Consider the following 23046-nt stretch of genomic DNA (forward strand, 5'->3'; position numbering starts at 1 on the left):
TTTGGTTTATATTTCAGGTCTTTGTGTATCTATTTGTCTTTCAAGTGTTCTACAGTATAAAGCACACACTCATGTTATGATTCTAAGCAGTGTATTTAGCCTTTCTGCTCTGCTTGCTAATTTTGGTTTTTCTTAAATTAGGAACAACAAAACCATATCCTGCTGATATTGTAGTTCAGTTCAAGGATGTATATGCATTGATGGGCCAAAACGTGACTTTAGAGTGTTTTGCACTTGGCAAGTGAGTATGCTCACAGTTTTCATTAATGTATATAGAGTTTAAATCTTATATTTTTAGGAAATAAATGTTAAAAATGTTTATCTATAAACATAGAGTAAATTGACTTTTAAGTGTTGTGGACTATTAGCTCTTGTTATCTTCTATTTAAGTCCTGTTCCTGATATCCGATGGCGAAAAGTCCTAGAACCAATGCCAAGCACAGCTGAGATCAGCACCTCTGGAGCTGTCCTCAAGATCTTCAATATTCAGCTAGAAGATGAAGGCATATATGAATGCGAGGCTGAGAACAATAGAGGAAAGGATAAACACCAGGCAAGAATTTATGTTCAAGGTAGATACATTGTTTTTAATTTTCCACACATGTAATCAATATCTTATTTAAAACCATTTTCTAACTTGAAAACAGCATAAAATGATTAACCTTAAAAATAGTAATGTGCATTACATTGTGAAAAACAATAAAATATTTATGTTTATGTCCAACTAAGTCACAAAAATGAGGAGACAAGTTAGGAATTTATGCCACTGGTATTACAGGAACATGAATGGATCAATAGTAGTGTTCTTGATAATTTTGAGAAAATACAATTCATATGGCTTGTTGACTTTCTTCAGGCTCTTTTTTATTTGTAGAAGCACCTACGCATTATGACATAGTTTAAGCCAGTGATTCACAAACTTTACCATGTTTTAAAATCATCTGGAGGGCTTACTTAAAGACACAAATTGCTGGTTCTCATACTCAAGAGTTTCTGAGTTAGAAGGTCTATGTGGGGTGTGAGAATTTGTATTTATAAAAAATTCTTAGGAGATGTTGATGCTACTTGTCCAGGAGCCACTCTTAGAGAATTATTGGTCTAAGGAAAGTTTTTCTTTGATACAATTTTTTGATACAAGTATTTAATTGAAATAAGCTTTATTTGGGAGGAGAGAATATAGTTTCTCAGTCAATGCTTAAAACTTCGCATACTGAAATCCTCCCTACAGTGTTCTCCAATGTGAAATTTGCAGGTCACACCTGAATAAACATCTAAGGCTTTGATAAGGTCATTCACTGAAAGGATGAATGTACACAGAGTACGTCCTCAGAGGCAGACACAGTAGGAGCCAGAAGAGTTAAATATAGGAAATATTTTGTCCTTGAGGGGTTCATACTCTAGTCATACCATATGAAAAACCTCCAAATTTATATAGTCATACACAGTCAAATAAATATATATCTCTAATGTATATAATTATAAAGAAAATTGTGAGTACAATATGGGGATTACATATGATATTGATAAAGCATTTGATAAAGGGGTACCTTAGTCTCATCAAAGGATGGATGATAGGAAAAACTAGAGATGATGCCTGAGCTGAACTGGAATACCAGTAGACTAAAGAGTGCTGTGGCAGTGTCAAGACCAACCCTTACCTCCTACCCCTGGACCCCAGGCCTCTGTCTATAGAGGAATGAAGTAAGCATCTCCAATGACCCAGCACATGCAGCCTCATCACCACCATCTCAGAACGTCCACTAGGATTAGGATTAATTTAACTTTCACCTTGTGCATTTCATTTGCCCTAAGAAGCCCTTGGACCCCAGGGCCGTCTTATGGGCTACACTTTCATACCCACATAGCTCTGCACCTTTCCTACTCAGACTCTATATTCTCTTCATTCCTAACTTCTGACGTCCTTATAATAAGCCTCTAGAACACATAGTCCATCATTATCAGATTCCCCTATATCCGTAACTTTGCACATTCCCTTTATTTATTTATTGCCTGTTTATTTATTTATTTATTTTATTCACATGCCCTTTAGTCTTTGCTGTAACTGACACTGTTTCTACTGCAGACCACGCAAGCAGTGGCTGAATTTTCTTTCACAACCCTCATCCCCAGGTGTGACTTGTACACTTGTCCTCCTTGCTCTTTATTGCCATTGCTAGACTATCTTTCTTTTCCTTTAATCATCTAGTTTATAATCTTATGTCAGGTTACCTTCCCAACCCATTGTTCTAAGATTTTCATTATTAACAACTATCACCACTACAAGTCTTTTCATGACTTCATTCTTGGTGACATAAAATCATGTGGACTATAATAATTTTTCTAACGCTCTTGTGTCTCACTTCCTTTGAACTCCTCTCTTCCAATGATCTTGTTCTACAATCTTCCTCAGCAATCCACTCCTAAGGCTGAGGGTTCAGGCCTTATTGTTACCAAAAGTGCAATCCCTTTACAATCTCAAGTTTAAGTGTTTAAACTCTGATCACCACCTTTCAAGCTTCAATACCCAGATTCCTACAATCCTTTTAATCTACCAGCAACTATAATCAGTTAGTCTTACTCTGTTTTAACTTCCTCTCACTTTCCCTAACTTGGCCATCTCTTTCCTAAACCTGGGTTCAATCATTATCATTTCCCTGCACACCAACTTAGCTCACTCATCTCTCTCCACTTGGTCTTGCTACTTTGGCAAAGAGTCATACTGGAAAACTCTGGCTCTCTGCCTTAGTGTCAGAACCAAGGCACTTGAATATGACTTGAAATGAACACTACCAAACTGATTAGCCTATGTCTAGTTAAACATCACTGCATCACTAACTTTAAATAGGCCCTTAATATTGCTTGGCAACTAGACTATTTTTCTCCAGATTTATTCACTCTCTCATTTTATTAGATGACCATATCATGCCTTCATGGTTTCCATTAAACCCACAGTAATTCCTTCTTCGACCTTCCTCTCAGCTAATAACTTGGCTTCCTAGTTTACAGAGAAAATGGTAGTAATTAAATTAGAACTCTCACAAACTTCTGTTCTGTTTCTACTAACACTTGCATCTCCACCCTTCTCTCTTTTTACTCTGGAGTCAGCTATTCTCTGAGGACAGCACCTCCACTTGTGCACTGGACTCTATCCCTCTTACACAATAGACTGAAACATAATTCTTTCAAACCTTAAATATCAGTTTGAAAGATTTATTAGAAAAAGATCAGTTATTTTAGTGTTATTTATGAATCAGCTTTCCAACAAAACATGCTCACAAATAGAAAAACAATTATAAATTGAATTAGAATTACCTTGTCTCTAATGATGTAAAGCTTACCTACAGACCTATATACAACTTCAATGATTCTATCATTGATTCTAAGACTCAGAGAGTATCTGATGTATTCTCCAGAAGAAAGTCAAAACTATAAGATTTGTCATCTTGAGTTGATGAAGAATGCTGAGACTTGCATTTGCATTTACAATGTTCTTTACTTTTTAGCATTTCCTGAGTGGGTGGAACACATCAATGACACAGAAGTGGATATAGGCAGTGATCTCTACTGGCCTTGTGTGGCCACAGGGAAGCCCATTCCTACCATCCGATGGCTGAAGAATGGATATTCGGTATGTGTGTTCAAGTGCTTTGCAGTTCTTGAGCCTATGTTCAGGTAACATTTCCTATAATCCCGGGAAAAATTAGTGGCATGTAGGCCCTGAAATATAAAAGTTTCCTTTAAAACAACAACAACAACAACAAAAAAAAAAGTGAACATAAAGTGTCTTTTTTCAGCTTAAACAGTTTTCTATAATCTTATGTCTACCTTCTCTTTCTCTCTCCTTATTGTCTTTGTTCCACTTCCCCCTTCTTCCTTTGCATCCTTCTCCACTACCTGATATTGTCCTCTTTTTCTTACCACTGTTTCCCTGACCCCACAGAAACAGAGGTAAGAGTGAAGGTTCCTACCTTTAGCCCTGGGGACAAGTAGCAGCAGTGGGGTTCTTCTCTACCTTCCCACTGTAATCTCTCAGCTGGGCCGAGAGGGAAAAAGGTGGACTCTCTGCTCTGTAGGATGAATAGAACAAGAGCCACTGGGCATGGTAAGTGGGTTTTACTTCCCCATACCATGAAAACCCCACTCCACTCGACTTAATTAACAGTGGGGGAAAAATAATGTACTTAAAATGGAAGACAACCAAGCCCAAACCCAAATGAAAGCATTTCTGTTAAAGTTTTTCAAGGAGACGTGTTTTACTTTGTGTTCTTTCCAGTACCATAGAGGGGAACTGAGGCTGTATGACGTGACCTTTGAAAACGCTGGCATGTACCAGTGCATAGCTGAAAACACACATGGAGCAATTTACGCAAATGCCGAGTTGAAGATCCTGGGTCAGTATCACTTTCTGTTTCTGTCAACAATCAGCAAGAAAGCAACACATTAAAAAGTATCTTGGGTTATCTAGATTATACTTAATTTCATATTACTTTCTTGAATTAACAGTTTCTTGAATTAGAAATTAAGCATTTCTAAAATGTGGTTTGTATTAGAATGGTATTATTTTCCTTTCATTGAAGAATAGTAAATAAACTGGAAGCAATGTAGAGTATAAAGGTTTTTAAAATGTTTTTAATGGTAAAGCAAACTTTACACATGTCAATTTTTACAAGTCTTGCTTTCTCCTATGTCTGGGCAACTAAACACTGCCAGAACATCGCACAGTACAGCTGCTCCCTCAGTGCCTGTGAGGCAGCCTCGGAGAGTCTTTGGCACTCAGTAGCTTTATCAGTCCCTGGGTTTCATATCCTACAATTGCTGTTCAAAACCTTCAGCACATTCCTCAGTCCCCTTACCCCACACTGAGTTTCTTCTTCATGAATATTGAAAATCATGGAGATAAAATGTTTCAACTTCCTATCCCTCATTCAAAACTATCTGAATCTTTACTATACTTGTCCTTTAGATACTCTTTATCCAGAGGATGATGTATACGTCCTCTTGTCCAAAAATAATCCCTTTACCTCTGTACTCAACACACAGCCCTTCTCTTTGTGTGTGTGTGAGTGTGTAAATGTGTATGTGCATATCTCTCAAGATGCCTCTCTTTCTGGGCATGTTTTCCTCTTGAATTCTCCTCTCCTTTGGGTTTAGTGACTCAATGCTGATACTTCCTATATTATTTCTTCTTGATCACTTCATTTTTTCCTTTTCATCCCTTCCTTTGCTCAGTTGAAATTGCTGTTTTCCAGAGTTCCATTCCTCTGGCTGCATTCCATTTTCTTCCTCATTCTTTCACATATTCTATAATATTATTCCTGAATTATTATTATTTTGAAATTAAAATTATCCTGGATGATATCTTCTTCTCCCATTAACTGTCAATGACCCCTTGATGTAAATCTCTGGGTCAGATTTTTATCCTCAGCTTCTATCTCAGTATGAAAACTTCTTGGCAGAAATGGTCATCTGGGTAAATTCATAGATATCCAAAACTTAGCATGTCTGAAATTAAAGTCATTATTTCTCATTCATCCACACATTTTCCTCTTGAAATGTTTACTGTTCTATAGAATGAAACAATCCATTACATCCTTTTCCCCTATTATATCTATTAAATTTCTCATTTTTACCCTATAAATCTTTCTGAGATTTTTTTTACATTCTTATTTTCATTACAACTACCTTAAATAACACCTTACTATATCATGCCTTTTTCATACTACTTGAAGTGGCTATCATTGAGTTTAGTTATATTTCAAGTAATTAATCCAGATGAGCAGGCTTCCTCTTGTGGATATGATTACTGAAAAGATAAAGCAATAACTCCGGAGAAGGCAATGGCACCCCACTCCAGTACTCTTGCCTGGAAAATCCCATGGACGGAGGAGCCTGGTAGGCTGCAGTCCATGAGGTCGCTAAAAGTCGGACACAACTGAGCGACTTCACTTTCAGTTTTCACTTTCATGCATTAGAGAAGGAAATGACAACCCACTCCAGTGTTCTTCCCTGGAGAATTCCAGGGACGGGGGAGCCTGGTGGGCTGCCGTCTGTGGGGTCGCACAGAGTCGGACACAACTGAAGCAACTTAGCAGCAGCAGCAGCAGCAAAGCAGTAACTCAGTGCAGCCTATTTGATTTTTGCTACACCAAAGGTTAGTCCTTTAAAACAGTTGTACCACTACAAATTGAGTGACACTAAAAGAATGTGAAAGGCAGTGAAATAATAATAAGAAAGTATTAAAGAAAACTATCTTTTAAAAGAGTTGAGCCTTCTTAATTTTAACTTTCCCTGATTCTTCTTAAATTTTAAGGATCATATTCCATTTCTTCCCCTTAAAGTCAAAATTCCTTACTAATATATTCAATCTAGCTTCTTTGGGTATCAAGCAGATGTTTAGGCTTAGGCTTCATACTGTATCACTTTGGTGAAAAGTACAAATAAATCATTTGACTTTTAGAGAAGATATGAGGTGAGTTTCAATTATTTCCCAAATGTAAACTCTTTCGTTTTCTGTTGTAATTTCTTCTTTTTAAAAAAATCAGTTTATCAGTTTTTTAATCAGAGGATAATTACTTTACAATACTATGATGGTTTTTGCAACACATACACATAAATTGGCATACATATGTACCCCCCATCCTGAGCCCCCCTTCAACCTCGCTCTCTATCACATCCCTCTGGGTTTTCCCAGAGCACCAGCTTTGGGTGACCGTAATTGTTATACATTACAAAATGATAAGAAAATACAACAGTTCAGATTGAAAGATCTCTTTGTCTTCAAGCCAAAAATCTTCCAATCATTGAATGTCTATTAATGTAGTAATTAAGCAAACTGAGCATTTTGAGATTGAGATCAATTCCTGGGCATCTTTATATTTGTTTCAATATATTTTTTTGTTTATTGCCTGTAGAAATGGTGTTTCTCATTCTTCTTTCTTGAGTTATTTAGTTAACTTTTATTTATCTATGAAATGATTATTGAGTACTTTTGCTGTACCATATATTAGTCTATAATAAGCTCAATAAAGAACAAAGAGAATATACATACATACCTATGTATATATATATGTGTGTGTGTGTATACACATATATATGAACATAGTCTAGATTCTGTCACTAGAAATTCAAATATTACATAAGCATGAAGTCATTCTAATGACTGGACAAAAGCAACTATTTTATTAAAAGTAAACTGATTCAAGAAAAATTCTCATTTTATAGATGAATTTAGGCTTTTTAAATATAATTATATTACATTTTCTCTCATTTTACAAACAATATGTTACCCATAATATTTATTGAACCTAGACAGTACCCGGAGAAGGCAATGGCACCTCACTCCAGTACTCTTGCCTGGAAAATCCCATGGATGGAGGACCCTGGTAGGCTGCAGTCCATGAGGTCGCTAAGAGTCAGACACGACTGAGAGACTTCACTTTCACTTTTCATTTTCATGCATTGGAGAAGGAAATGGCAACCCACTCCAGTGTTCTTGCCTGTAGAATCTCAGGGATGGTGGAGCCTGATGGGCTGCCATCTATGGGGTCGCACAGAGTCGGACACGACTGAAGTGACTTAGCAGCAGCAGCAGCAGCAGAGTACCACATGCTGTGTTAGGTATACAGCACAAGTTGGTTGTTTACTTATATATTTATTGCCAATTATAAGACACAAACTATAAGAACAATGGAATAACCTAAATCTTTTCCGTAAGAAATGTATTCCTCAGAGTACGTTCCTCACTTCCTAGAAGTGCTGAATTTCAGGTTCACCCCAGACCTACTGAGATCTCAGCAGCATTTTTACCGAGATCCTCTGATGCTTCTGATGCTCAGATAAAATTTGAGAATCATGGAACTAGATGATGAAGCACTAAGACTTGGATAAAGATATACTTAGACTCAGAAAAAGCTGTAGAAAGGACAGTTACAGATCACTGGAATATGTGGAAATAGAAGGAATTCCCCCAGAGTCTGGGGGAAGATGAAGAGATTGAGAAATGAGCTAGATGTGGAGACACTAAAGAAAGTGAGACATCATTAAGTAAGTGATTTTAGGCTCTAACCTGTTTTCATAATTATTGTTCCATACTTTGAGGTAAGGAGATGTATCATGTACTCCTCAGTTAATTGAAAACATCATTCCCATAGCTGTTTGTAGGTTGGTCTTAAATGCAGGGGTTTCTGTTTATTAAGGCATCTCATAGTGTCTGCACATAGTTGGTGCTCAATAAATGTTTGTATAATGAAGGAGGAATCTTATAGTTTACTGAAAAGAGCATGCTTGTGAATTAGATGGAACTAGATTCAAATCTAACTCCCATCTGATAACCCTCTGCCTGTTGTACCTTTGGCAAGTTCCATAATCTTAATAGATATTAGTTTTCTCACTTGTAAACTAGAGACTGTTCAAAGTGTGTTTAAAGAATACTAATTATAAATATGTGTCAGCATTAATAATGGTGCTCCATTTCCTCCAGCCTTTCACTTAACTTCCCTTGTGAAATTGAGTCAAGAAAATTGAATTAGATGTTACCTTAAAAATTATACAGCATTTGACTGCAACTAAAATTTATAATAATCCAGTTATCACCAAGAATTGCATATTTAAAATGGGCAAGATTTGATCAATAAAATATACCTTAGTGAAGTTATTAAAGCAAAGAAAAACTACTAGTGTTATGTATGGAATGTCTGTTGGTCATAGTGGATAATATTTGGTGAGATTAATCCTTTCTGGCTTCCCAAGTGGCTCGGCGGTAAAGAATCCACCTGCCAATGCAGGAGACCCAGGTTTGATCCCTGGGTTGGGAAGATCCCCTGAAGAAGGAAATGGCAACCCACTCCAGTACTCTTGCCTGGGAAACCCCATGGACAGAGAATCCCGTTGGGCTACAGTCCATGGGGTCACAAAAATCAGAAACAATGACCAACAGCAACAATCCTTTCTATTGATTATTAATCAAAAGGAAATAAAAAGTGCTATAGTATAGAAGAATTTTTTTTCTTTTTACCAAAAAAAGAAAATAACTAGTTCTTTCTTTTTAGCTTTGGCTCCAACTTTTGAAATGAATCCTATGAAGAAAAAGATCCTGGCTGCTAAGGGAGGACGGGTTATAATTGAATGCAAACCCAAAGCTGCACCCAAACCAAAATTTTTGTGGAGTAAAGGCACAGAGCGGCTTGTCAATAGCAGCAGGTTAGTCCAGAATGCGGTTCAGTATTCAGAAAAGCTTACTTTGTAAAGAACCTGTTTTCACATTCATAATGTAAATATTTTTGTTCTAACTTTTCTCCACAGATGATATCACAGTTCTAAGGTAAACCAAAATACTTACCCATCACTGTCCCTATCTATTATAAACATTTAAACATCTACAATTTATAAGGATATTTTAAAAGTGAGGCCCAGAGATTTGTGATAAATTGCCCAAGACTTCAAAAGTAATTAACAATGGGAAATAGAACAGAATCTAATTTTTTCCCTAACAAGCACATCTATAGCCATTCATATTTGATTTAATTTTATGTGATTAGTCTATTAAACATTCCAGTGGGGAAATAAAAGGTGATTTCAAAGTACAAGTCACCTCTTCCCATCTTCCAAAGTGAACAGGAACTTCTAATCTTCCTAACTACCTATCAGTATTTTAGAGGCTTTGGGATAAAACATAAAGCATATAGCTTGCATAGATTATTTGCATAAAAGCCAAACTGAATGGTTTTTATAAGTTTCCCAGAAGAAGTTATGATTATATTGAGTACTAAAGTATGGGGAGAAGCAAGTCACGCTGGGAAATAAGAGAAGTGGGATATGAAGGTTGAGGAGCAAGAAATATTTCATTCAAGGGAGTGTAGTATGTGCAAAGGCACTAAGGCAGAGGGCAGAGGATGTATAAAGATTGTAAGAACTAAAATCAGTGTGGCTGTCTTTAGAGGAAAATGAAGAGTGTTAAGGGATGACACATAGTAAGCCAGATGATCAGCAATGTTTTTTGTGCTGAGGGACTTGGCTTCATCTACGAGTAATGGAAATCTGTCTAGAGGCCTAAATAAGGGAGGGGAAAAGTAGCCTTTGCTTTAAAAAATATTCCGGCAAAAATGTAAAATATAAATCTTCTTATAATAATCCAATAAAGAATGTAAGATGGATGCTACCATCTCCATTTTTATATACCTAAAGCCTGGAAGGAGAAGGCAATGGCACCCCACTCCAGTATTCTTGCCTGGAAAATCCCATGGACGGAGGAGCCTAGTGGGCTGCAGTCCATGGGGTCATGAAGAGTCAGACACAACTGAGCGACTTCACTTTCATGCATTGGAGAAGGAAATGGCAACCCACTCCAGTGTTCTTGCCTGGAGAATCCCAGGGACGGGGGAGCCTGGTGGGCTGCCATCTATGGGGTCGCACAGAGTCGGACACGACTGAAGCGACTTAGCAGCAGCAGCAGCAAAGCCTGGAAAGGTTTAAGTAACCTTCTGAAAATATCTCAAATGAGATCTAAGCTAGAACTTTGAACTTGTGCCATGTTGATATGAAATGAACGTATTTCTCTTGTTAGGATAATCGCAGGTATGACTGTGTATACGACAGAAATGGAGTGGGAAGGGGTAGGCAGGGACAGCAGCTGTTTCCCAGAACACATTAACTTTTATAGTTAATATGTTTGACTAAGAGTTATTAAGACTTTAACAAAATAATACCTGAAGAATTAGTGTTAAAGGAAAAGTCAACTTATGCAATATAGCATTGAAACTTTAGCAGTCAGACGAAGAATGATACAGACCGTAATCTAAAGGTAGTTCCATTCTCAGGTATTCACTACTACAACATCCTGGGGCATGGCGTTCCCTATTGGCTGCACCGTTAGCTCTCTCTCCTTAATGAAGAAAATCTTGCTCTGATTCCTATGAGGACTCATGTCATAGGCCTCTGCAACCATGGATTTCTCAGAACCATGCTTCATGGATTATACTGAGATAATTTTGGCAACAAGTGACTAATTTATTAAAGACCATGTGGTTCCTGGCTTCTGCAACTGTTTATATCATATTTTCTAAAAATAAGACATATATTTCACTTGTATATGAAATCTAAAATATGACACAAATGAACTTACTTACAAAACAGAAACAGACTCACAGACACAGAGAAAAGACTTGTTGCCAAGGAGGAGGAGGTTGGAGGAGGGATGGGTTGGGAGTTTGGGATTAGTAGATGCAAACTATTATATACAGACTGGATAAACAACAAGGTCCTACTGTAAAGCACAGAATAGTCAATATCCTGTAATAAGCCATAATGGAAAACAATTTTAAAGGTTTATAAAATAAAGTAAAAATCCAGGGACAGATAATCCAATAATGACTCTAAGTACAAACATTATATAATAAAGTTATATAATAATATACAAAGTATTAATATATGTAATATAAATCATGTATGATATATAATAATATATGTGATATTAATATAGTATGAATTAGATGTAAAAGTTATAAGAAATGAGTTTTTGGTCTCCTGGCTCTAAGGAAGAGGCAGACAGGCAGAGGGAATAGATTTAAGTTCTGTTAGTATGAAAGATTTAGTTTACATTCATAGAAGAATTTCCTAAGCAGTAATTTATACAGAAGCTTTCACTAAGAGAGGTTTTACAATATCTTTGTTTGAAAGTTTCTAAAAATAAAATATGTTTGTATTTCTCTGTAACTGTGGAAATAACAGTCTGTTCTAACTTCCAAGTCTGAAGTTCTGAGGTCACTTTCCTGGAAGATCTGGACTCATATCTTTCAGGCTTGTGACTTGTCTAAGTCTATCTCACAGTGGTTTAAACATCATTTACAGTGGTGTGTAGACAGCCACTACTTCAGTCAGACTCCATGTAGTTCATATATTCAAAATCAGCTTGTTTGAGTGCCTCTTCATTGTTCCATGTCTCCCTCCTTAAGGAGTTTCTGGAAAATAGTATTTTTTTTTTGTTTTTTCCTAATGAATATATAAACGTTAATCGATATCTTACCTAGTTGGAGACAGGACTAAAAACAAAACAGATAAAAATTCATGACATCTAATGCAAAGATAGATAAATAAGTAAAACTGAAGTACTTTTCTGATGAAATATGTATTAGGAAGAAAAATTCTGGGAACAAGGATAGCATGAGGAATGCCAGGACAGTAGCAGAGCCATGTGTGCCTGTGTGCATGTCGTAATATCTGGAGTTATAAGGCAAAGCTTTCCTGAAGGTGCCACTGGGGGAAACCCTGAAGAATGTAGGAAATGAACTGTGAAATTGTACTGGGCCTGAAAGGACAATTTGAGGACTGTGGCCCTTACTATGCATGAGGTGGAAAAGTCACTGGAGGGTCCTGAGCTGTGGAGTGACATCAGTGAGCCAGAGAGTGATGTGATATTAGTTATATGACATATCTTCATGTCTGGCTGACATGTGGGAAAGGAGACTGTGGAGAGACAAGGATGGCAGCAGGAAGATAGGATTACTGTGATAGTCCAAGAAAAAGATGAAGATTGCTTCCCAAAACAATTTGATGTTGGGAAAGAATGTTCTAAACAAAGGCAGAATGTTTCATCTTTTAAAAGTCTCTGTCAAGGAATTTATATAAAATGTTAATGATACAAAGATGTTAGTGTTTTTAAACTAATACATAGAATAATAGCATATTTCATTAAATTAATTTTGTGAAGTATGTATTTTTTTCATTTCATAGAATACTCATATGGGAAGACGGCAGCTTGGAAATCAATAACATTACAAGGAGTGATGGAGGTGTCTATACATGCTTTGTGGAAAATAATAAAGGGAAGGCTAATAGCACTGGGACTCTTGTTATCACAGGTAAGAAAACATTTGATTAATTTTACATTTTTTTTAAAGTTTAACAATGCTTAGTTTCTAATGTGCCATAAGACATGTGATTCTGTACTAAGCTTATAAGACAATTCATGTATTGATGCTTCCACTTCAAAAGCCTTCTGGGCAAATCTCTTGCTTGATGAAACTGTTTCTGGAATTTGATTAGTAGACATCTTACTCCTTTGCCCAGGGAATTCAATTATATTGATTTTTATTTTGTAATATACCAGATAATATGGTGTCTCCTACTTTTTTGAAATGTGCTTTACTCCTCTATTTAAAAATATTTAGATCCCACACGAATTATATTGGCCCCGATTAATGCTGATATCACTGTTGGAGAAAATGCCACCATGCAGTGTGCCGCTTCCTTTGATCCTGCCCTGGATCTGACATTTGTTTGGTCCTTCAACGGTTATGTGATCGACTTTAACAAAGAGAACATTCATTACCAGCGGAATTTTATGGTACGTGTTTTATTTATGGCATGTCCTTATTTTCATCTTATTAACATTCTGATAACACCCATGTGTCTGCATTGGAATTCTTATTACTAAATCATATACTTGAGACTGAAAAACAGGCAATATTTTTTTCATGGGCCTCCTTAAATTAATCGTAGTATTGAACCTTTCTAAAAATGATTAGCCCTGAGGATTTTGGTAGTGAGCCACTAGGGAAGCCCAACAATACTGGAGTGGGTAGCCTATCCCTTCTTCAGTGGATCTTCCTGACCCAGGAATCGAATCATGGTCTCCTGCATTGCAGGTGACCAGCTGACTACTAGGAAAGCCCTCATTATGTCCATTTTCTCTTTATTGTAATACAATTTTATATTAATGTGCGCTCTACCTCACTATATCTATACTTTAGGTTCTAAGTGACTTCATTTCAAATGAAGTAAGAGCACAGAACTTATCCTTTCCTGTAATGATGATTTTAGGTCATTTATTTTTTTTGTTGTTGTTGGTAAGAAATAGACAAAATATATACATGGAAAGCTCAACATTCAGAAAACTAAGATCATGGCATCTGGTCCCATCAATTCATGGGAAATAGATGGGGAAAAGGTGGAAACAGTGTCAGACTTTATTTTTTGGGGCTCCAAAATCACTGCAGATGGTGATTGCAGCCATGAAATTAAAAGACACTTACTCCTTGGAAGGAAAGTTATGACCAACCTAGACAGCATATTGAAAAGCAGAGACATTACTTTGCCAACAAAGGTTCATCTAGTCAAGGCTATGGTTTTTCCAGTGGTCATGTATGGATGTGAGAGTTGGACTGTGAAGAAAGCTGAGCACTGAAGAATTGATGCTTTTGAACTGTGGTGTTGGAAAACTCTTGAGAGTCCCTTGGACTACAAGGAGATTAAACCAGTCCATCCTAAAGGAGATCAGTCCTGGGTGTTCATTGGAAGGATTGATGCTGAAACTCCAGTACTTTGGCCACTTCATGCGAAGAGTTGACTCATTGGAAAAGACCCTGATTCTGGAGGGATTGGGGGCAGGAGGGGAAGGGGATGACAGAGGATGAGATGGCTGGATGGCATCACCAACTCGATGGACATGAGTTTGAGTAAACTCTGGGAGTTGGTGATAGACAGGGAGGCCTGGCGTGCTGTGATTCATGGGGTCGCAAAGAGTCGGACACAACTGAGCGACTGAACTGACTGATACATGGAAAGGTTTGGAGAAGTAGTTCATGTGATTTTTAAAGGTCTAAATGGCTGTATTTTAAGAATAGGAAGCATGGTGATGTCACTGTATAGAAATAAAGAAAACAAAGGAAAAGGAGGAGGGGGTAATGCAGGAATAACAACTTCTGTAGGAACACCCTTGGTTGCACTGATGAGTGAAGTCTCTCAGTCGTGTCCGACTCTTTGCGACCCTGTGGACTGTAGCCCCCCAGGCTCCTCCGTCCATGGGATTCTCCAGGCTTGAATACTGGAGTGGGTCGCCATTTCCTTCTCCATTGCACTGATAAGGTTCCTTAAATTATGATGAATTTAAAGTGCAAATTGATCACTGCTCCTGTCAGTCTGTTCTCTAGGAAGGCAATCGTTTAGGAGCCTAAAGATCTATCTAGACCATATGCTTAGTTAAGAAACTAACTTACTTCTTTTAGAAGTCAGTTATAATAAGTTTGAGTTAACTCAGTATAGTATTTAAGATTTTTCAAGTCCTATGAAATCTGAAGTTTGATACATGTGAAGTGAAGTGAACTCGCTCAGTCGTGTCTGACTCTTTGTGACCCTGTGGACTATAGCCCACCAGGCTCCTCTGTCCATGGGATTCTCCAGGCAAGAATACTGGAGTGGGTTGCCATTTCCTTCTCCAGGGGATCTTCCCAACCTAGGGATCGAACTCAAGTCTGCCACATGGCAGGCAGATGCTTTATTGTCTGAGCCACCAGGGAATCATAATATTATACTTTCAAATTGTCTGCTGCTGCTGCTAAGTCGCTTCAGTCCTGTCCAATTCAGTGCGACCCCATAGATGGCAGCTCACCAGCCTCTCTGTCCACAGGATTCTCTAGGCAAAAATACCGGAGTGGGTTGCCATTTCCTTCTACATTCAAATTGTCTAACTATCCTTAAAAAATTCATCTAGAACATCACACTTTAAAAAGCCAAAACAAGCATTCAGTCAGATTGAGACTGATTTTAATGGGCTGAAAAGACTTATTCTTAATTATTTATTAGATAGATGCATAAAACAATTATCAACACAGTATCAATATTTATGCCTTCCATATGTCCGCTGTAATTCCAGTTTCTTTCTTTTTAATCTAACAGATCTAGGTACAACTGCGCATATACAGAGAATCTACTGTCTTTCAGTTTCTGAACCAAATTTACACTTTAAAACTAAACAACTGGGAATTTATGGAAGACAATTTTAACAGAACATGTGATACTTTTTCCTTATATGCCTATTTTGATGTGCTTAATCATAAGCATGACCAACATAAGTAAATTTGGTACCATTGTCTTTGATAATTTCTTCACATTATGTTTTGTTTTGCAAGAAAAGCAAATACCACTCAGTTTTCATTCATTTGAAGAAAAAAAAAGTAAACAAAATAGAGGTTTGTTGTTTTTTTTTAAAGTAGACTTTGAATTTTAGTTACTTGGTGTTATATACTGAATAATGTCTAAAATGCAGCAAGTATAATTTATATAAGTACTTACTTTTAGCTGCAGTGGAGTCTATAAAAATGAATTGGCAGTTATAAATTGCCCAAATAAAGCTGAAACTTCAAATGCCGAGCCTCTATTTTCTTTAAAATGATAGTTTCTTTTTGTTGATTGATTCAAATAAACATTTCAAAAGAAAGAAATTAAAGGAGGAAGGAAGAAAGGAAGGAAGGGAGAAAAGGAGAGAGGAAGGAAAGAAGACAAAGAGAGAGAAGTTGGGGGAGGGGAGAGGAAAAAAAGAAAAAAGAAGCTCATGAAGAAATAACTGAAATCCTAATTAAGAAATTAATATTAAATTGGCTGATAATGATGTAAAAATTGGCTTAAAGCTCAACATTCAGAAAACTAAGATCATGGAATCTGGTCCCATCATTTCATGGCAAATAGATGGATAAACAGTAGAAACAGTGGCAAACTTTATTCTTGGGAGGCTCCAAAATCACTGCAGATGGTTATTGCAGCCATGAAATTAAAAGATGTTTACTCCTTGGAAGAAAAGTTATGACCAACCTAGACAGCATATTAAAAAGCAGAGACATCACTTTGCCAACAAAGGTCCATCTAGTTAAGGCTATGGTTTTTCCATGAGTCATGTATGGATGTAAGAGTTGGACTTTTAGAAAGCTGAGCACCAAAGAATTGATAAATTTAAACTGTGGTGTTGGAGAAGACTTTTGAGAGTCCCGTGGCCTTCAAGGAGATCCAACCAGTCCGTCCTAAAGGAGATCAGTCCTGAGTGTTCATTGGAAGGACTGATGTTGAAGCTGAAACTCCAATACTTTGGCCACTTGATGCAAAGAGCTGACTCATTTGAAAATACCCTGATACTGGAAAAGATTGAAGGTGGGAGCAGAAGGGGACGACAGAGGATGAGATGGTTAAATGGCGCCACCAACTCAATAGACATGAGTTTGAGTAAACTCCAGGAATTGGTGATGGACAGGGAGACCTGGCGTGGTGCAGTCCATGGCGTCACAAAGAGTCAGACAAGACTGAGCAACTGAACTGAACTGAATGATGTAAAAGTCTTTGATCATCATTCATTCACTGTACTCCTTCCTTCTGGATGTTAACCACAGAGCTTCATGCTTTCCTCTCAGAGAAGCCAGAACAGACCCTAACTGCAGGCCAATGCTCTGGCCTAAGGGACTTAGTTTCAGCTTCATTTCACCAAATAAGGAGTATAATAATAATCAGTGGCAGAAATCATACTCACTGGCTAAATATACAACTTCAGTTCAGTTCAGTTCAGTTGCTCAGTCGTGTCCTCTTTGTGACCCCATGGACTGCAGCAGGCCAGGCCTCCTCCCTTCAGTTCAGTTCGTCGCTCAGTCCTGTCTGACTCTTGGCGACCCCATGAACTGTAGCACGCCAGACCTCCCTGACCATCACCAACTGCCAGAGTCCACCCAAACCCATGTCCATTGAATTGGTGAGCATATAGGGCACCTACTGACCTGCGGAGTTCATCCTTCAATGTCCTATCTTTTTGCCTTTTCATACTGTTCATAGGGTTCTCAAGGCAAGAGTACTGAAGTGGTCCATCACCAATTCCTAGAGTTTACAAACTGATGTCCATTGAGTCAATGATGCCATCCAACCTTCTCATCCTCTGTCGTCCCCTTCTCCTCCCACCTTCAGTCTTTCCCAGCATCAGGGTCTTTTCAAATGAGTCAGCTCTTCGAATCAGGTGGCCAAAGAATTGGAGTTTCAGCTTCAACATCAGTCCTTCCAGTGAACACCCAGGACTGATCTCTTTTAGGATGGACTGGTTGGATCTCCTTGAAGGCCACGGGACTCTCAAAAGTCTTTTCCAACACCACAGTTGAAAATCATCAATTCTTTGGTGCTCAGCTTTCTAAAAGTCCAACTCTCACATCCATACATGATGTCTGGAAAAACCATAGCCTTAACTAGATGGACCTTTGTGGCAAAGTGATGTCTCTGCTTTTTAATATGCTGTCTAGGTTGGTCATAACTTTTCTTCCAAGGAGTAAAAGCAAAGGCACATTTTTAGCACTTTGTAGATGGACAAGTCGATTTAATTCTGTAAATAATTAAAAAAACCAGACAAGAAATGTATTTTAAAATAAATTGTTAAACTTAATTCAGTCTTTTGAACCTAAAAAAGACCTTTAACACTTTCCCTTGCATCTTCCTTCTCTTTCAAAGCAAATTTCAAAGTCACACTTCACTGCTAAATGTTTCTGATCCACCTTTTGTAAGATAGTCCTAATGCTAGCAAGTGCTTCTGAGGTTACGGATAGACCACTCTCAGAAGAAGAGGCTCTTCCAATCTAAAACTCAGTTAGTGAACACATAACAGTGATGGCAGGTACGGGGAAAGCAAATGTGAGGAGAGGATCACAGCTGCTTACATTTGTCTATTATCCAAGTTGCACTATCAAATACATCACTATTTAATGTTGAAGATTTTAAAATCATATTTTTATATTTTATTTAATTCTGGCAACATTTTAATTATTAAATATCATATATTCACTTAAAAGTATAGTATTGAACCCATACTATGGCAGAAACAGTGATACGCACTAGAGTAAAGAAAACACTGAATAAGACAACTGCAGGCACTATTGAGATCTATTTTGATGGGGCTTTTTCTGTAAGCCTACATCACTGGAAATGCCTTGAGGAGTAACAATGTAGTTTCCTTTACTTACAGAAATACCTGTTAGACTGTAACATTTTGAAGTGTATCCATATTCCATTGGAGGTCAAAGAAGCCCAACTAAAAGCATTGTGGACTGACTGACGTGACAACTGTAGGCTCAGCAAAAATTATTTTTTAAAGGCTATCATCAAGATTATGACTCAGACATTGGCATAACTAAGTAACTATGCAAGGACTCAGAACATGTGAAATTCCTAAAAAATTTATTGACAGAGAATTTTGCCTGTATTACATTACACATAATAAAAGAAAGCCCTTTATATTTTTTTGTAGAAAAAAAAGACAAACACAGGCACTGATCTAAAATCATAGCTACCCTATGAGTTTAAAATTAAAATATAAATTATTTGGAAAAAAATAACCTGGTAGTTATCGCAGTTAACAAACCTATCATCATCATCGTATTTAAATCATTTAAATTGCTAAAAATTAATAACAAACTCTAATTTATGAAGAATATAGACATCAAAATTTAAACTTTTAATTTAAGAATCTGTTTGTATTTTCTAGTTTGATTTCAATAATATATTATATTCAATAATCAAGCATTCTTGATTTTAGCTTGCTATCCTTGATCTTGCCACTATGTGGCAACCTTACATAAGGTTTCAAATTTCACACCATGGACTCTGGAACTTGAAGTTTTATGAAACTAAACAACTATATTTCCTTATATCTAAGATGTATGATTTAATCTTTTTCTTTATACTTCTTCCAATTATATTCATATAATTATCAGGGGAAAAGTAACTATATTTTTGAAGATGTGCATTTCCTTTAAGAATTTATAGTGACCTATAAAATTTAAATACATGAATAATATTACATTTATAATCTTGCTTTATGTAAGGCTTTTGAATTAGTTAATTTTAAAATGGAGCTATTAATTTTAAAGCTGTAAGTAAACAATACTGATTATAGAAAAAGACTTAAAGGTTAACTATATAATTTACCTGTCATGTTATTTATCCTGTCACTATTCAAATAAATATTCACCGAGTATTGTATGGCTATGTAATCAAGGTCAGTAAATGTTTCATTTGAACTTGAATTTATGAAATGATGTTAAGTATTCTTATATTTATACATATATATGAATTACAAATGTCGTAACTTTGGAACTTTGATACAATAAGCTTATAATTAGCTTATAATTTATTTGGCATTCTTTTATTCTGTTAAAATTGTATGGCAAATACATAAATTTTTCAAGTCCAAATATAAAATGATTTTTATTTTGATTTTCCAATCCTGTAGCTACTTCTCCTTTAGAGTAAATAAAAAAGCAGCATCATTTTACTTACTAATTTTTAACCCCGTTTGCTCTAGAAAAGACCTGAGACACTACCAAAAAAAATGTATTTATAACATATCATTTTTGCCTCTCCCATGGTGATACCTGATATGCAGATTTTTTTTTCAAGAACTTTTGACATCTACTTTGAGTCATTTTCTGTCAACTATTCGTCAATTTGCCCTGTCAGAGCCACTATCTAAGTTTAAGTTTCTTTAACTTTCTAATTCTGGTATTGCCACTGAAATGACTTAGCTCTTTTTCTAATTAAAAATAAAAGTTAAAATTATAATTCAAGTAGAAGATTTTACATACCTGTTTTGAATTCATAAATATCATATAAATTGTTCAGAGACTTTGCCACAACTGGAGCTCTGGGCTCAATTTTTTTCATTTCTTACTCTGTGACTCTGAGTCAGTCATTAAGCCTCTCTAAGTTTCATATTTCCCCCTTGGTAAAATTTTATTAGTAATTCACCTACTTCACTAGTTACTTCATTGGGTTTGCAACATGGGGTACGTCATAGTATTTTTGTGAGAATTCTATGAGAGAATGCCTATAAAGTGCCTGGCACAAGATCTGGCAAATGGTGGTTTATTACTAATACTTTTATAGTAGAGCAATCATTCTTCATTGAAAATTCCAGAAGATTTTGCCAGATAGTTTTGTCTGGTTACAGATCTCATTTTTCATGATTTATATTTTGCACTGCTTGCTGTACTGAATACCTAGCCTGAAACAAAAGATTCTAGGTATTTCCTTGCTGAGGACAATGGAGGGGTGATAAATAGTCAACAGTTTATTGAGTTTGGCAAGCATTGGGCCTAATGTTTTTCTTGTATTTCTCAGTCGATCTTCATAGTAGTTCTCTATGGAGCATATATTACTGTGATTGTCTCAATTTCCAAGATGAGGAAACAGCATTTGAAAGGTTAAGTAGCTTATCCAAAGTCATATAACTTACTGGTGGTAGAGGATTTGAAACCAAGATGGTTTGATTGCAGACCCTGTGGTCCTCACCACTTCAGTTTCCAATCCGTTGGCTGGTACTCATGTCTATATCTATTTAAATAATCTCCCTCCCATTATTTGCAACACTATTAGACAGCAGTTGAACAGCAGTTCTACTCCTAACTTTTTCTATATCTTATTTAATGAACTTATAAAAATTTCACTCACTTTCAGTTGTTCTGGGTCTTTGATGTGTGCAGGCCTCCTCTAGTTCAGGTGGTGGGGTGGTGGGGCTACTCTTCCTTGTGATGCACGCACTTCTCATTGCAGTGGCTTCTCTAGTTGTGAAGCACAGGACTTAGGCATAGGGACTTCAGTAGCTGTGGCTTGGGGGCTCTAGAGCATGTGCTCAGTAACTGTTTATTTGCCCCATGGCATAATGGAATCTTCCCAGACCAGGATCAAACACATGTCCCCTGCATTGGCAGGCAGATTCTTATCCACTGTAATAACAGGGAAGTCTTAAAGAAATTTTTATGTTCACTCAAAATTATCCAAATTGCTTTATTCTCCCTACACTTTTAGCAAAATTTGGACATAGTAAGTCAAGTCTACAGAGTTTCAGGCAGTTCTTAATGATCTCCTTTAGCAAGATAGGTTATATGTGTATTTGCAGGTATGCGGCAACGCATTTGTTCTGACTGCATAGACAACATTCAAAAAAGGCTAAAAGAAAATACTAATTCTATTGAAAAATGTGTTTAAATTTGAAACACGTATATCTCATACTAGAAAGTATTATGAATTTGAACTGATATTTTGCTTCTGTGTGTGTGAAAAGAAAGTAACAATAATAAAAAGGAAGTCATTATTTTTCTTTTAATTTCATTGGTTCTCTGTCATTGTCAAGCAAGAAGGTAATCATTGTCCAGAGTAATGAGGCAACAGATATCTGTGGAAAAAGAGCATTAGGCCACGATCCAGGCAAATAAATCAAATTAGACCTGAAGAAATAGAGCAGAAGACCGAGCAGGCTCAGTGAGATGATGTGAGCTCTAAAATGATGGTTCTAAACCAGGAACAGTTTTTCTTCCCAGGGAAATTTAGTCATATTTGAGGACATTTTTGGTTGTCACAGCTGAGGGGAGGTGGTGTATTATTGGTGTCTAGCACAGGTGCAGCTAAACGTCCCAGAATGATGAGGACCATCCACAACAGAAAATTATCTCGACCAGACTGTCCATCGGGTCAAAGTTGAGAAATGCTGTTCTCAAGGGAGATTAAAAAAAAAAAAAAGACAATAAAAGGACTGAAAAGTCTTAAGCATGGTATGTTGGAAACAAGGAGAAGTTATATTATTTTGAACAGATGACAGTGCTGAAGACAAAGGAATGATAAGATATATAAAGATACATGAATCATTTTTCAAAATAGACTGAATGTATTTTGTGAATTTAAGACTGAAATTCTGATGAATGGTGGCAGAAAGAACTATGTAAAAATTCCCTGGACTTGCTTCTATGACCTACAAACAACTCAAAGTGTCAGTTACTTCTGGCCAAACTGTTTCTCTACTAACATTAATTAATTGGAAAAGAGAATTCTATCATACCTCATCCTGTATGAATTTTCTCAAACTCCTTTTCACTACGCTAAAAAGCCTACTTATACCACGTTTTCCATTTTGCCATTTTCCCCCAGTAAACATAGAGGGAGGTAGGTTCCTATGCTCACTAGATGTATCTATACTTAGACTGGCTTTTTCTGTATCATCACACTTCCAGGGTAGAGATCATGCCAACTACAGTTATTCTCTAACAGACAGTTCCACAGTCTAGTCTTCAGGAAGCATTTGTTGAAGATCATGCTCAGTTTAGTTCATTCGCTCAGTAGTGTCCAACTCTTTGCAACCCCTAGGACTCCAGTACTCTTGCCTGGAAAATCCCATGGATGTAGGAGCCTGGTGGGCTGCAGTCCATGGGGTCGCTAAGAGTCGGACATGACTGAGAGACTTCACTTTCACTTTTCTCTTTCATG

At 36.8% G+C, this 23046-nt stretch overlaps 1 protein-coding gene across 1 annotated transcript in view; it reads left to right on the forward strand.

Moving 5' to 3' along the window:
* Nucleotides 1-23046, forward strand: part of CNTN1 (contactin 1) — a 184452-nt gene that overhangs the window by 29060 nt on the left and 132346 nt on the right. Inside the window, exons 7-13 of the mRNA XM_055566313.1 lie at nt 142-241; nt 391-572; nt 3504-3628; nt 4274-4391; nt 9048-9198; nt 12727-12854; nt 13164-13339. Of these exons, the coding sequence (XP_055422288.1) occupies nt 142-241; nt 391-572; nt 3504-3628; nt 4274-4391; nt 9048-9198; nt 12727-12854; nt 13164-13339 (980 nt within the window). The remainder of the gene's footprint in view (nt 1-141; nt 242-390; nt 573-3503; nt 3629-4273; nt 4392-9047; nt 9199-12726; nt 12855-13163; nt 13340-23046) is intronic.

Source organism: Bubalus kerabau, chromosome 1 (assembly GCF_029407905.1).
Source record: "Bubalus kerabau isolate K-KA32 ecotype Philippines breed swamp buffalo chromosome 1, PCC_UOA_SB_1v2, whole genome shotgun sequence".
NCBI classification, from domain to species: domain Eukaryota; kingdom Metazoa; phylum Chordata; class Mammalia; order Artiodactyla; family Bovidae; genus Bubalus; species Bubalus kerabau.